The sequence below is a fragment of the Heptranchias perlo genome, chromosome 7, assembly GCF_035084215.1.
Source record: "Heptranchias perlo isolate sHepPer1 chromosome 7, sHepPer1.hap1, whole genome shotgun sequence".
Classification (NCBI taxonomy): Eukaryota; Metazoa; Chordata; class Chondrichthyes; order Hexanchiformes; family Hexanchidae; genus Heptranchias; species Heptranchias perlo.
In genome coordinates, this window is record NC_090331.1 from 70,240,475 (window position 1) to 70,257,073 (window position 16,599).

The following is a 16,599-nucleotide window of genomic DNA, read 5'->3' on the forward strand; positions in this document are numbered from 1 at the left end:
TATTTTCTTAATGGCGAGAGACTGGAAAGTACTGCAGTACAAAGGGATCTGAGGGTCCTAGTGCAAGAAAATCAAAAAGTTGGTATGCAGGTGCAGCAGGTGATCAAGAAAGCCAACGGAATGTTGGCTTTTATTGCTAGGGGGATAGAATATAAAAACAAGGAGGTATTGCTGCAGTTATATAAGGTATTGGTGAGACTGCACCTGGAATACTGCATACAGTTTTGGTCTCCATACTTAAGAAAAGACATACTTGCTCTCGAGGCAGTACAAAGAAGGTTCACTCGGTTAATCCCGGGGATGAGGGGGCGGACATATGAGGAGAGGTTGAGTAGATTGGGACTCTACTCATTGGAGTTCAGAAGAATGAGAGGCGATCGTATTGAAACATATAAGATTGTGAAGGGTCTTGATCGGGTGGATGCAGTAAGGATGTTCCCAAAGATGGGTGAAACTAGAACTAGGGGGCATAATCTTAGAATAAGGGGCTGCTCTTTCAAAACTGAGATGAGGAGAAACTTCTTCACTCAGAGGGTGGTCGGTCTGTGGAATTTGCTGCCCCAGGAAGCTGTGGAAGCTACATCATTAGATAAATTTAAAACAGAAATAGACAGTTTCCTAGAAGTAAAGGGAATTAGGGGTTATGGGGAGCGGGCAGGAAATTGGACATGAAGCTGAGTTCGGATCGGTCAATGCCCTGTGGGTGGCGGAGAGGGCCCAGGGGCTATGTGGCCGGGTCCTGCTCCGACTTCTTGTGTTCTTTAGATTTGTGGTTGGGATCAGATCAGCCATGATCTTATTGAATGGCGGAGCAGGCTCGAGGGGTCGATTGGCCTACTCCTGCTCCAATTTCTTATGTTCTTATGTTCTTATGTTCAGGAGAGGTGGACAGAATTTTTTTGGGAGGACAGTGGGGGAAGAGAAGGAGGTGTTAAAGCAAAATTCAAGTTAATCTCCTTCCCTCACTGCACTCAAGGGTGTAAAATCAGCGTTCGTGTGGGTTTCTCACCCGGGGAGTTAGATTAAAATTACCCCCATTGCATCTAGCAGCGTGGGGGAATTGAATTAACAAATCATTAAGGACAACCCAGTAATATCAACCTTATGTTATTTCAGCTCTGCCACACTGTCAGGCTCAGCACCTTCCCTGAGACAATTCCGCTGATTCTATAATCAGCACTCACTGCTTCAGCAGAATCATGATGTGGAGATGCCGGTGATGGACTGGGGTTGACAATTGTAAACAATTTTACAACACCAAGTTATAGTCCAGCAATTTTATTTTAAATTCACAAGCTTTCGGAGGCTACCTCCTTCCTCAGGTGAACGATTTGGAACAATTTCCAAATCGTTCACCTGAGGAAGGAGGTAGCCTCCGAAAGCTTGTGAATTTAAAATAAAATTGCTGGACTATAACTTGGTGTTGTAAAATTGTTTACAATTGTCAGCAGAATCAAACAGAGAAAAAGCTAACATTAAACATAGTTTTTCTGAACAATTTGTTTTCAGATGCACTACTCGTGAAACTACTTTAACTTGTACTGAATGACCAGCAGTCACAAATAAACATGGAAGTGCAAGATTTACCTTTAAACACAATGGCGGTGAATTTCCATGGGGATAGAGGCAGAAACCTTCAACTTATTTAAAAAGTACTTGGATGTGCACTTGAAGAGCTGTAACCTATAGGGCTACAGACCAAGTGCTGGAAAGTGGATTAAGCTGGATAGCTCTTTTTCGGCCAGCATGGACACAATGGGCTGAATGGCCTCCTTTTGTGCCGTAACTTTCTTTAATTCGATGTTTCTATTCTCCTGCTCATCCACAATAACTTCAGGGAAAGAGCTACAGAAACATTTGTTTTTCCGTGGTTTCTGCTGCAGTTTCGCTGGACAAGCAAGAGAACCCCCACAGAAATCCCCCCACCCCAGCTATTTTTTTTTAATCCATTCCCAGGGTTTACCCTGAATCCCCACAACTTCAAGTTTAATTAATAGCATTTCATGTGGAATTTTATCAAAATATTGCCTCTCCCAGGAGATTACATGGCTGCTGGTGAGTTGGGTTCTTCTAATCATGATGCTTCAGGCATGTTTGGGGCAGGCTTGATGGACCAGATGGTCTTTTCCTGCCTGTCATTTTCCTTTTTCAAGTCAAGGTACACCATGTCCTGGGCTTACCATAGACTGTTTGGGTTGTCACTTCTTCTTCAAAGAAGTCAAGTAAGTTGGCCAGGCAGGATCCCTCCCGTTTGGTCAGGCAGGATCCCTCCCCTTCTGAATCCATGCTGGCTGTGGCTAACTAGATTTTTTTTCATGTCTTTCATTAATTTTCCAACAAGCTGCTAGACCAATCGCTAGCGTGTTACACTGGAGACTCCAGTTCAATAAGAGAGGAACTGTAACTGAACTGGTTAAACTGCCACAACCAAATCTGACCTGCAATCCAGCTAGAAACATAGGAATCACGTGACCAGTGGTGGAGTGGAACACCAATCAGAGATATAATTCCTCTTTTTGTCAACTGTCAAGGTATCAGCCTTGGCTCAGTGGTAGCACTCTCGATTCTGAGTCAGAAGGTCGTGGGTTCAAGTCCCCCCTCCAGAGACTTAAGCACATAATCCAGATTGGCACTTCAGGGCATTACTGGGGGAGTGCTGCATTGTCGGAGGTGCCGTCTTTTGGATGAGACGTTAAACCTAGGCCCCATCTGCCTTCTGAGGTGGATGTTAAAGATCCCATGGCATTAATCGAAGAAGAACAAAGGAATTCTTCGATATTCTAGTTAACATTTTTCCCTCAACCAACATACCTAAAACAAATTATCTGGTCATTTATTTTATTGCTGTTTGTGAGATCTTGCTATGTACAAATTGGCTGCTGCATTTCCTACATAACAATGGTGACTACACTTCAAAAGTACTTCATTGATTGTAAAGCACTTTGGGGCATCCTGAGGTCATGAAAGGCACTATATAAATGCAAGTCTTTCTTTCTTTTTCTTTATATGGGCTTCATCTGGATTTGGACAAATTTGCCACTATCTGTCAGCCTTCTGGGAAGAGAGGGGAAAATTAATGCTTGCTACATTGTTTAAGAGGAGAGTGCAAAGGGAGTGTAGGCTAAGAGCATGTGTCTGAGTAGGAGTAGGAATTGCGTGCATAATATATGTCAACTGTTTTAAACAGATACAGATCTTGGACATAGAACTTTGTGTACACACTAAAGCAAAATCACAAGCCTACTGTTTATGAACGTGTTTATTGTTTCACTACGCCGAGCATACAGTGGAAGTCTTACCTCCCTGTTATTCACTACAGAGAGAAGAGGAATCGGGGACATTTGGCATTTTGGGGATTTTCTGATCGGTGTTATTTAATGCATTACCACCAATATTACAATAACGCTGATCGGAATATCTAGGCTTTTCTATTAATAATACTGACATCTTATTCTTGATTTTCAGGTGCATCCTTTTGGTGTCTGCTCGATATTGTTCCAATTAAGAACGAAAAGGGAGAGGTTGTACTGTTTCTGGCTTCACACAAAGACATCACTGATAGCAAGAACAAGCTCTCACCGGACAGTACAAAAGATCCAGGTAAACAATGTTTTTGATAAAGGCACACTGACTTGTCTGCGAAGTACTGAACATGTAACATGGAAAATACTTCTCTGTCCCAGTTCATGGTACTAGTTTTATCTATGTAAAGGAGTTTGAGGCCGTAACTGGTATGGTTAGTGTAGAATAATTATCACCAACAATAGTTTTAATGGATGTCAAGTGGTTGCCATCTAAAACATAAGGAGATTACGTAGACTAACTGCGCATTCTCACCCCTAGAACCATTTCCCAGGCATTGCTCGCTACCTGTGATAGCGACATGCTGGTTGGCATTGTGGCTTTTCCAAAAGGTTAGTGAGTAACATCATCATGGATTGGCATGCATTGACATACATACCTGCTCCCCCAGAGAGTGAGTTTATTCCTTTTGAAAGGTTGGTTTGGATTGATTAAATGAAATAAGGTAACAGTTGTGTTCTCTTTCATTTCAACTACAAAAAGACAGCTATGAAATAATTCATGAGACTTCGTAGATCAGAGAAGTTTATTTAAAGGATAAATTTTTATTGAAGTTGGGTCCACTGAAGATCAAGTCAACATTTTTAATATCAGTATATCTGGACGGACCTTTGTACATCACGGACCTGCTGCCAGCATATGTTTAGAGGTCGTTCTGTAAACTAGCCTGGTTCTTTTACTACTGCAACTAGACTATTTATACTACAGGGCCAATTCATACATAATGGATTTATACAAACATGCAAAATAAGGCCAAGAAAAGATTCTCCGGCCCATCAAGCCTGCACCATCTAGAAAGAGGGCAATGTCCTAGGCCCAACCATCTTCAGCTGCTTCATCAATGACCCTCCATCCATCATAAGGTCAGAAATGGGGATGTTCAGTTCCATTCACAACCCCTCAGATAATGAAGCAGTCCGAGCCCGCATGCAGCAAGACCTGGACAACATCTAGGCTTGGGCTGAGAAGTGGCAAGAAACATTTGCGCCAGACAAGTGCCAGGCAATGACCATCTCCAACAAGAGAGAGTCTAACCACCTCCCCTTGACATTCAACGGCATTACCATTGCCGAATCCCCCACCATCCTGGGGGTCACCATTGACCAGAAACTTAACTGGACCAGCCTCATAAATACTGTGGCTACAAGAGCAGGTCAGAGTCTGGGTATTCTGCGGCAAGTGACTCACCACCTGACTCCCCAAAGCCTTTCCACCATCTACGAGGCACAAGTCAGGAGTGTGATGGAATATTCTCCACTTACCTGGATGAGTGCAGCTCCAACAACACTCAAGAAGCTCGACACCATCCAGGACAAAGCAGCCCGCTTGATTGGCACCCCATCCACCACCCTAAACATTCACTCCCTTCACCACCGGCGCACCGTGGCTGCAGTGTGTACCATCCACAGGATGCACTGCAGCAATTCGCCAAGGCTTCTTCGACAGCACCTCCCAAACCCGCGACCTCTACCAACTAGAAGGACAAGGGCAGCAGGCACATGGGAACAACACCACCTGCATGTTCCCCTCCATGTCACACACCATCCCGACTTGGAAATATATCACCGTTCCTTTATCGTCACTGGGCCAAAATCCTGGAACTCCCTACCTAACAGCACTGTAGGAAAACCTTCACCATACGGACTGCAGCGGTTCAAGAAGGCAGCTCACCACCACCTTCTCAAGGGCAATTAGGGATGGGCAATAAATGTTGGCCTCACCAGCGACGCCCACATCCCATGAACAAATTAAAAAAAACACGTGATTCACCTTCAATCGTGCAATGAGAGAAGGGAAAAAACCCTGAAACAATTTTTTGCCTCTCTCCAAAGATGCTGTGTCTCACCTGCTGAGTATTTCCAGCATTTTCTTTTTTTTTTGTTTCAGATTTCCAGCATCTATAATATTTTGTTTTTGTATTTTGAGGGAAATTCCTTCCCATGTTCCTAAAACAATCTTGCGGAAACCACAGTATCTCATAATTCCTGATAACTGCATAAACTAGCAATTCATCCGTCTTTCAGATGAGACGTTAAATCAAGGCCCGTCTGCCTTCTCGGGTGGATGTAAAAGATCCCATAGCACTATTTTGAAGAAGAGCAGAGGAGTTCTTCTCGGTATCCTGGCCAATACTTATTCCTCAACCAACAGCAATAAAAAACAGATTATCTGGTCATTATCACACTGCTGTTTATGGGACCTCGCTGTGTGCAAATTGGCTGCTGCGTTTCCCTACATTACAACAGTGACTATGCTTCAAAAGTACTTCATTGACTATAAAGCCCTTTGGGACATCCTGAGGTCGTGAAAGGTGCTATATCAATGAAAATTCTTTCTACTTCTAACTGAAAATGTCCTCTTCTGACTGTGCACGTGCAAGAATTGCCCCAAAGTTGTGAGTGCAATTTTTAAGCGACAACACGTGCACATTACACATTTAGTGTAAGGTTGTGCTTACAATTTGCCAGTCTGGCCAGGATCTTCAGGGGCAGGGTCCTTGCCCTGGACCAAGCTCATAGCCAATTCCTAGGCTGTACAGACTTAAAATAAGGGATTTAATCAGCGGCAGTTAATTGTACTTTAGTTTGTCTACCTGACATGGTTGCCACTGGAACCTTCCACTGCTCATTCACGTTATTCCGCCCTCTCCCATCGAAGAGAACAGTTCGCCCTAATTTCCTGGATTTACATTGGTTTCCCGGTAGCTGTAGAGTTCCATCGGGAAGTCCAGGCACTGCAGGGCCCAAGGTCACCTGACAACAGCTTAATTTATTACTCTCTGGCAAGAAGCAGTCTCCAGATTTTCCTGCTGCAGCTGTGGAACTCGAGTGATTTTTTTTCCTGGCGACTCTTTGGATTTTTTTTTCCTGCTGGCATCTTGAATTTTCCAGAGCAAAGTCTCCGAAACCCACATGATTTGCACCCCCGCCCTGTCAATATGTTCAGAAGGACAAAGAAGCTGAAAATGGCCTTTAAGATGCACATCCCTATTCAGCTTCTTAATGGAGGAAGAAGCGGAGGAGAAGAGGTTGGAGGCACAGCGAGCCAGGCACCATGGTAGAAGATTGTAGCGCACGTGCTATTCCCCGTCTCTCCCCCCACACCATCAGAGAGTGTGCAGGGTGCAACGGTCATACAAGGGCCTCTCAGAGGAGCAGTGTGAGGGGAGGCTGTGATTCACGAAAGAAGCGATTGGGCATCTGTGCGAGATTCTGCAGGAAGACCTGAAGCCGTGGCCTACTTCACACAGGGCCTTAATCAGTGGAGATGAAGGTGGCCGCGGCCCTCGATTTCTGCGGATCGGGGTCGTTCTAAGCATTCACCAGCAATCTGTGCAGTGTGAGCCAGAGAACTGTCAAGACCTACATTCGACAGGCCACAGACGCCCTGTACCGAAGGATGGGGCCATTAACTTCTATCAGCTCTCTGGCTTTCCCAGAGAGCAGGGAATTATCGATGGTACTCAAGTGGTGCTCAGAGCCCAGGCAGACACGCATTGTCATTTATGAACAGAAAAGGCTTCCACTCACTAAACATCTAGATTGTCAGAGATGCCTTTCAAAGGATTACTCACGTGAAGCTACCATGATGCCTCCGTCCTCTGGCGTTCTACCATCACCGATATGTTCAGCGGGCTGGGCATGATTGGCAGGTGGATTCTGGGAGACAAGACACACCCCCTGACACCATGGCTGATGATACTTTTTCACATCACCCACAACGCAGCAGAGGAACGCATCAATCAGGCACGTTCAGTGACGCAGCAGATGATGGAGAGGACCAGCGGGGTCCTCAAAGCCCGCTTCAGGTGCTGGGGCAGGTTGGGAGACCTCCTGGAGCATGCACTGGAGAGAGAGGCGAGGATTGTAGTGGCGGGCTGTGCGCTACAGAATTTTGCTTTGCAGGAAGGGCTCACCCTGGACATGGCGGCCGAGGAGCCCATGGAACCAAAGGATCCAAACCTGGACATCTCAGAACTGAGGGGTGAAGACCGGTCAGAGGAGTCGACACTTTGAGCTGCCTGGTAAGTCAGAGGGCAGATCGTAGCACAACTGTTCAGTGACTTATTGCCCCCAAAAGCAGAATCCCTTCCCCTCCCCCATTGGAAAACAAACTGAGAGACCAGTCAAAGTTAGAAACAATGGAACTTTTATTGAAGAGACAACTTCAAACAAACTGGCTTCAATTTGCAGCGAACCTCAAAAAAGGGAACTTTTAAAGAGAACACAGATGGCGAAGTTCAGATCCTTCTACATCGCTGAGCAGCAGGTGAACGGCCTTAGTTCTGACATTCTGTGCAAGTTGTAAACATTAGCTATTTTAGTTCTTTGGAACCCTTACAAAGATGGGCCATTGACAAAAGGCTGGCATCAGTTGTACAGTTCAAAGATAGTTAAGTTCCAAGCAGTTCAAAGTATTTTTACACACAAAACTTTTTCCCATTAAAACTTTTTAAAGTCATGTTCTTCATTAATGAATAACTTACCTTAGACAAACTGGGCTGCATCATTGACTCAAAACAGACTAATCATCAAACGGTGCAGAGTAATTGCAGGTTTCAGGAACATAGTGCAACTGTCCTAAAGAAATGTACTAAAGTTAAAGAGCAAATGGAACCTTTGTGCAGTTGTGGCCAAAAAGAAACAGGCCAGAGTCAGCAACTCAACACAGAAACAGTTAAAAGTAAACTGGTCACTCAGTTATGGCACAGCGCAGATCAGCCCCTGAGGGTGAGAAGGAGCAGGAAGAGGTGGATTCAGCAAGCAGACGCTCACCCTAAACCGTCGAGGCACCGCCTTTCCCCCTCATGCCAAGACGAGCATTTCGGCTAAACTTCCTGCTGCTTCGCCTGATGGTCTCGTCAAGATTAGGGATTGGGCGGGGTGGAAGGTGGGGGGCGGGTTGCTGACAATTAACTGAAGGGGCACAGGCCTCAGGTGAACATCGACTTACAGCAGCTGACCGCCTGTCTCGAGGGAGCTCCTTAGAAGCCCAATCCCACCTGCCGTGTGGCTCGGACACGCAGCCCCGAGGCGGGGTGGGAGGAGGGGAGGCGGTTGGTGGGTGTAATCGGAACCCCGGGGTGGGGGATGAGTGTAACTGGAACCCTGGGATGGGTGGGGGGGTGGGGGATGAGTGTAATCGGACCCTCGGGGTGGGGGATGAGTGTAATCGGACCCTCGGGGTGGGGGACGGGTGTAATCGGACCCTCGGGGTGGGGGATGAGTGTAATCGGACCCTCGGGGTGGGGGATGAGTGTAATCGGACCCTCGGGGTGGGGGATGAGTGTAATCGGACCCCCGGGGTGGGGGATGAGTGTAATCGGACCCTCGGGGTGGGGGATGAGTGTAATCGGACCCTCGGGGTGGGGGACGGGTGTAATCGGACCCCCGGGGTGGGGGACGAGTGTAATCGGACCCCCGGGGTGGGGGATGAGTGTAATCGGACCCTCGGGGTGGGGGATGAGTGTAATCGGACCCTCGGGGTGGGGGACGGGTGTAATCGGACCCCCGGGGTGGGGGACGAGTGTAATCGGACCCCCGGGGTGGGGGACGAGTGTAATCGGACCCTCGGGGTGGGGGACGGGTGTAATCGGACCCCCGGGGTGGGGGATGAGTGTAATCGGACCCCCGGGGTGGGGGGGGCGGGTGTAATCGGACCCCCGGGGTGGGGGACGAGTGTAATCGGACCCTCGGGGTGGGGGACGGGTGTAATCGGACCCCCGGGGTGGGGGACGAGTGTAATCGGACCCCCGGGGTGGGGGATGAGTGTAATCGGACCCTCGGGGTGGGGGACGGGTGTAATCGGACCCCCGGGGTGGGGGACGAGTGTAATCGGACCCCCGGGGTGGGGGACGAGTGTAATCGGACCCTCGGGGTGGGGGACGGGTGTAATCGGACCCCCGGGGTGGGGGATGAGTGTAATCGGACCCCCGGGGTGGGGGGGGCGGGTGTAATCGGACCCCCGGGGTGGGGGACGAGTGTAATCGGACCCACGGGGTGGGGGGGGCGGGTGTAATCGGACCCCCGGGGTGGGGGACGGGTGTAATCGGACCCCCGGGGTGGGGGACGGGTGTAATCAGACTCCGCGGTGGGGGGCGGGGGGCAGTCAGGTCCCTGTGAAGTTCTGCCATCCTGAGAATCAGCAGCATCTACCACTTAGACTGCGACCGACACCATCCTACTGGCGGCTGAATCTGCGTCCACAGGCAACAGCTGAATGGCTGGTTCCATGGCTGCAACCACATCCTGCAGGCCCTGAGTGATGGACTGGAAGGCACGAGTTAAACTGTCCTCCAATCTGTCCCCCCAATCCCCTAATTCTGTCGTAAATCTCAGGAACCTCCTGTTGGCCACTTCAGCAAGCTGCCGCAACTGATTGGTGATGGTTCCCCCAAAAGCGTGCTCGTACTTGTGATATACTTCGGCATAAGTTGCAGAAGATACCGGGACTGGCGTAATTATCGGCGTAAATTGCCAATTATGCCGATCCAGGAAATACATGTGTTTTTAAATGATAATTTAACCCTACACACAATTGCAGTTTGCTTTATAAAAGTCCTGTAGGTAATTCTGCACTTGAAGCAACAGCTCATTGGTGTCAGCATTATGCAATACATAACATATCTCTTCATATTTCCCAGCAGAGTAGTTCCTTCTCTCACTACAGTATAAATCCACCTCCAGAATATACGATGAGCAATTCAAATTGTTCTTTCCTCACCTAAAATGGTACTTTTCGTGAATTTGAGAAAGGCAATGATTGGACTTCAAAATTCATTTTAACTTCTTGAAACACTGAGGTAAGTTTGAAAGAAAGTAACAAAAAATTGAAATGTGCCTTTTCTTCAGACACTAGGGGGGTAATTGTAACCTCCAAGAACAGGTGGGTGGGAGGTTAAAATAACAGCTTTTGGAGCGGGACCGTATCCCGACTCCAAGTGTGTTTGGATGCATGCGCACAATAGACACTAGGCAGTCCCGCCCCGACTTAAAGCCAGCGGGCCGATACTTAAAGGGGCAATGTACCTCATTGAAATAGTTGAGGTACTTAAGTTTTTGTGTATTACAAAAGTAAAATGAATTTAACCTTACCTGTTCGGGTTTCCTATCGCTTCCAATTCATGTCATGTGAAAGCAGGCAGGAAGGGCCGGATCCATGAGGTGAGTGCCTTTGTTGCACCGCTTGTGGGCACGGATTGCTTCAACCAGGCTCAACAAGTTCACCTGGCCGACAGGAACCCCACGATCGGCCAACCCCCATGCCCTTCTCCCCCCCCCCCCCCACCTCCCCCTGATGCTGAATCCCCCCCCCGATCCCGATGCTGGCTGGATCGTCCTCCAATTTGTTCCAGGGCCCACAAATTCTCTCTCCCTCCCGCCCCCTCTCTGATTTGCCGCTCCTTTCCCTTCCGAGAGGCAGGCAGTCTGTTAATCTGGCACATGGGGAGACCCAGAAGCACAAATACTCACCTTCAATTGAGTTGCGATCGCAGATGGCGACGCACTCATTTGGCTTCCAGGTTCCCCAAGCGACTGTCTAGGGATGGGCTGGTTTCCCAGCTCCAAGTTAAAATCATGCCCTAGAACTTTAGTCCAAGATTGGAATCTGTATAATTTACATTTTGCACCACATTTTGCCTGATATATTGGTAATGTTATTAATGGATCATAGTATGTCTCAGACATCACAGTTACAGCTAATGAAAGCTCAGAATGTTCTAATGATGTGTGATATCAGTTCGCAAGATTGAACAGAATTGTTATTGGGTTTTTTTTTCATCAATTCCCCTTCCCTTTCACTCACATTTACCCCTTCTAGGAGTGCCATCCCAAGGATGGCAGGCACCTTTTGATACTTGTGGACATTATTCACATGTGAGCCTTCAATTTGAGTATTGGCAGGCTAATCCATCGTGGGGCTATCACAACTGAGCTTGATCCTGTTTTCAACCGATATTTGCACATGTTCATTTCCAACAAGTATCATTGGAGAGATTCCTGCCCAATTTTCCCCTCTCTAGCCTGGGGATGCTAAGACCAATTCTAGCTCCCCTACTACTGTCCCAGATGAGATCACCTAACTCAGCAGTGACAGATAATCTAACGTGGTTCCTGGTTTGTGTGACTCAGCCATTTATTGGACGAGCTTACTGAGCCACTGGGGGTTTAAATGGAACATTTTTTATTGCAAATGAGTATATTTCTTTATGAAAAACCTAGGGTAAATAGCAGAATAGGGGAAAGCAGCAGTGTTTCCTTGTCAAGACCGTCACAGTGGGTGTGCATTGGCTGCAACATACTAAGTCTAGTAGCGCACGACTATAACATCAGCTTTGACATTACAGCACGTCTTATTTATGGCTTCGCCATTAGTGAAGACAGTGTATCAAACTCAGTCTTGTTAAGAATAAAAGAAAGAATGAACAAAGTGCCAGAATGATCTCCATTTTAGCCACTGGAAGACCAGTTAAGGCTGCTCTCATTTCAGCTTAACGTTTGGTCTGATCTCGATTCTGCTGACAACTTGATAAGATTTCAGATGACATGTCGTGATGGAAGTAGCCTGAAACAATATATTTGGGCCTGTTTTAGCAGGCAGTGCTCTTGAATAATGGAAATACTTCTACTTCATTCACTGTACTTATTTAGTTACTGACAGCATAATATTTGTTAAGAAATCGCATATTTCTGCACTTGGCAACAATATGCATCCTCTGTTCTTAAACTAAGTCACAGGCCTCAAACCTTTGTCTTAGTACCTCTTGGGGTCAGTCTTGGTTCAGTGGTAGTACTCTCATCTCTGGGTCAGAGATTGTGGGACCAAGGCCTACTGCAGGACTTAAGTACATCATCTAGGCTGATACTTAAATGCAGTACCAAGGGAGTGCTGCACTGTTGGAGGTGCCTTCTTTCGGATGAGACGTTAAACATTTGCCCTCTCGGGTGCATATGAAAGATCCCATCACCGTATTTGAAGAAGAGCAGGAGAGTTCTCCTGGTGTCCTGGTCAACATTTAATCCTGAACCAACATCACCAAGACAGATTATCTGGTCATTATCTCATTGCTGTTTGTGGGACTTTGCTGTGTGCAAATTGGCTGCTGAGTTTCCTACATTACAACAGTGACTATACTTCAAAAGTAATTAATTTGCTGCAAAACACTTTGGGAGATCCTGAGGTCATGAAAGGCGCTATATATAGAAAGTTATTTTTCTTTATAGTGAGAGAGAGACGGACAGAGAAAAATAAAAAGCTTTATCGACTCAAACTACTCATATTCATTAAGGTTACCTTGCAAGTTGCCAATCAAAATTTTGTGACGGAAGCCCCTCCAAAGAGATTTTCCTTCACATTTCAGTCTGTATGCACCCACTTCTAGGTTGTAACCAGAGGATGAAGAAACATGCCTGGAGACACCAGGTCTCTCTCCATTTGCACTCCATGTACACTTCTGGTCACAGATGAGGCCTGAAACAGTTATTAATGTGGAAATTTATTTTTAAAAAGCTGCCACTGGGGCTTGCTCAACTATTTGCTCCAGGTCCACTGATCATGGGAGTCATATGAAACAACACACAAATCCCTTCCTCCCGTTTGTTGGGTTGGGGGTGGGTGGGTGGGGGTGGTGGGATGGAAGAAAATTGGCCCTTGTTTCACCCAAAGCTGCTTTCCACAAGTCCATTTTCATGGCAATGGGGAGAAGGCCGAGAGATTATACAGCCCACAGCTGTCAGCATCTCCGCGTCATTAATGAAAGGTCTCTGTACTCCAGTGCTGTATGAAAAGCTTCTTTTTCATTTACCTGCTCAATGGGCTGCTTAATATATCTTTGGAAAAGCATTAGCAAGTGCACCTGGCTTAGACCTTTACAACATTGATATAATTATTCCCTAACTTCGTTGAATGCAACTTTTTTCTAAATCTTTGCATCTTTAAAGGATAAGTTTATTATAACATCTGAAAAATCACCTGGAAAATGGCAGGAAAATTTAAACTCAGGACATCCTGAGACAACTGACAATTCTGTCTGCAGAAATTGAATGGAAATTTGCAAAGACCGATTTTTCACCCATCATTTTTTACATTTTTGCTAGGGGTATACACACCTTCATTTCTGTGATTTATTTTCTCCTCAGCCCACACACATACAGCCAAAAGGGGATAACTGTATCGATAGTACCCTTGAGTCTGTTGTGAAGAGTTTCATGACAGTAATGACTCAAACTTTGATCTTCCCTCCTTCCACAGTCCCATGGGGAAAGTTCTAAAGCCTCTGAAATATGTGATCTCTGCTCGACGGGAGATTTTAATTTTCAGGGAATTCAGTGGCATGATGGTATACCATCTGAAGTGAGGGGAAATGCTTTGTTGAAATAATAGAGGATTGGTTCCTAACTCAGCATGTCAAAGAGGAAACCAGGGGTAATCGTATATTAGATCTAGTGTTGAGTAGCGAACCTAACTTGGTATCGGACCTCTATGTGGGAGAACGTTTGAGCGACAATGACCAAGGTATCAGAAAGTTATAAATGGCTGGTAGAGCCAAAGGTACTGAAATTTAACATTTAATTCCAGATTTCAACAGAGCTAACTTTAATAGAATGGCAGAGGATTTGAAAAGATCAATTAGTCCAACATACTGGGTGGGGGTGAAACCGATGCAGAATATAAATGGTAAGTTTTTAAAAGCAAACTTAAACACATAGAAGCCATCTACATCCTCCAAAATCAAAAGGAAGGGAATGTGGAATGAAGAAGCCAATGTAGTTGACTTAACTGTACTTAAAGTAGATAGGTCACCCGGTCTGGATGGGATGCATCCTAGGTTGCTGAGGGAAGTAAGGGTGGAAATTGCAAAGGTACTGGCCATAATCTTCCAAACGTCCTTAGATGAGGGGGTGGTGCCAAGAACTGGAGAATTGCAAATGTTACACCCTTGTTCAAAAAAGGGTGTAAGGATAAACCCGGCAACCACAGGCCAGTCAGTTTAACCTTGGTGGTGGGGAAGTTTTTAGAAATGATAATCGGGACAAAATTAATAGTCACTTGGACACGTGTGGATTGATTAGGGAAAGCCACGGATTTGTTAAAGGCAAATCATGTTTAACTAAATTGATTCAGTTTTTTGATGAGGTACAGAAAGGGTAGATGAGAGCAATGCAGTTGATCTGGTGTATATGGACTTTCAAAAGGCATTTGATAAAGTGCCACATGATAGGCTTGTCATCAAGATTGAGCGCATGGAATAAAGGGGGCAGTAGCAGCATGGGTACAGAATTGGTTGAGTAACAAGAAGCAAAGAGTAGTGGTGAATGGTTGTTTTTTGAACTGGAGGGAGGTGTATAGTGGTGTTCCACAGGGGTCGGTACTAGGACCACTGCTTTTCTTGATATATACATTAAAGATTTGGACGTGGGAGTAGAGGGCACAATTTCCAAATTTGCAGATGATACAAAACTTGGAAGTGTAGTGCACAGTGAGGAGGATAGTGATAGACTTCAAGAGGATATAGACAGGCTGGTGAAATGGGTGGATATGTGACAGATGAAATTTAAAGCAGAAAAATGCGAAGCGATACATTTCGGTAGAAAGAACGAGGAGATGCAATATAAAATAAAGGGCACAATTCTAAAAGGGGTACAGGAACAGGGAGATCTTGGGGTATATGTACCCAAATCGTTGAAGGTGGCAGGACAGGTTGAGAAAACGGTTAAAAAAGCAGACGGGATCCTGGGCTTTATAAATAAAGGCATAGAGTACAAAAGCAAGGAGGTCATGTTGAACCTTTATAAAACACTGGTTCAACCACAGCTGGATTATTGTGTCCCATTCTGGGCACCGCACTTTAGGAAGGATGTGAAGGCCTTAGAGAGGATGCAGAGGAGATTTACTGGAATAATTCCAGGGATGAGGGACTTTAGTTACGTGGATAGACTGGAGAAGCTCGGGTTGTTCTCCTTGGAACAGAGAAGGTTGAGAGGAGATTTGATGGAGGTATTTAAATTCATGAAGGGTCTAAACCGAATAGATAGAGAGAAACTGTTCCCATTGGCAGAAGGATAAAGAAACAGCGGACGTAGATATAAGGTGATTGGCAAAAGAACCAAAGGTGACATGAAGAAAAACTTTTTTACACAGTGGGTGGTTAGGATCTGGAATGCACTGCCCAAGGGGGTGGTGGAGGCAGATTCAATCATGGCCTTCAAAAGGGAACTGGATAAGTACTTGAAAGGAAAAAAATTGCAGGGCTACGGGGATAGGGCGGGAGAGTGGGACTAGCTGAATTGCTCTTGCATAGAGCCGGCGCAGACTCGATGGGCCGAATGGCTTCCTTCCGTGCTGTAACCTTTCTATGATTCTATGACTAGTCACATGCAAAGACAAATAAAGTGTAAATGATTTTTTTTTTATAAATTGAAAGTACATAATACACAGCAAAAGAAAGACAAGTACCAAAACCAGTTAAAAATAACTAAGACTACTATTGACCAGCTAAAAGGATAATGGAAAAGAGGATCAGCCATATAAATACTGTGGCTACGAGAGCAGGTCAGAGGCTGGGTATTCTGCAGCGAGTGACTCACCTCCTGACTCCCCAAAGCCTTTCCACCATCTACAAGGCACAAGTCAGGAGTGTGATGGAATACTCTCCACTTGCTTGGATGAGTGCAGCTCCAACAACACTCAAGAAGCTCGACACCATCCAGGACAAAGCAACCCGCTTGATTGGCACCCCATCCACCACCCTAAACATTCACTTCCTTCACCACTGGCGCACTGTGGCTGCAGTGTGTACCATCCACAGGATGCACTGCAGCAACTCGCCAAGGCTTCTTCGACAGCACCTCCCAAACCCGCGACCTCTACTACCTAGAAGGACAAGAGCAGCAGGCACATGGGAACAACACCACCTGCACGTTCCCCTCCAAGTCACACACCATCCCGACTTGGAAATATATCGCCGTTCCTTCATTGTCGCTGGGTCAAAATCCTGGAACTCCCTTCCTAACAGCA

The 16,599-nt window shown here is 46.1% G+C and overlaps 1 protein-coding gene across 1 annotated transcript in view; it reads left to right on the forward strand.

Annotated features, from left to right (window-relative positions):
- kcnh3 (potassium voltage-gated channel, subfamily H (eag-related), member 3) overlaps positions 1–16,599 on the forward strand; it is a 617,557-nt gene that overhangs the window by 305,442 nt on the left and 295,516 nt on the right. Inside the window, exon 3 of the mRNA XM_067987818.1 lies at positions 3,466–3,600. Coding sequence (XP_067843919.1) covers positions 3,466–3,600 — 135 coding nt within the window. The remainder of the gene's footprint in view (positions 1–3,465; positions 3,601–16,599) is intronic.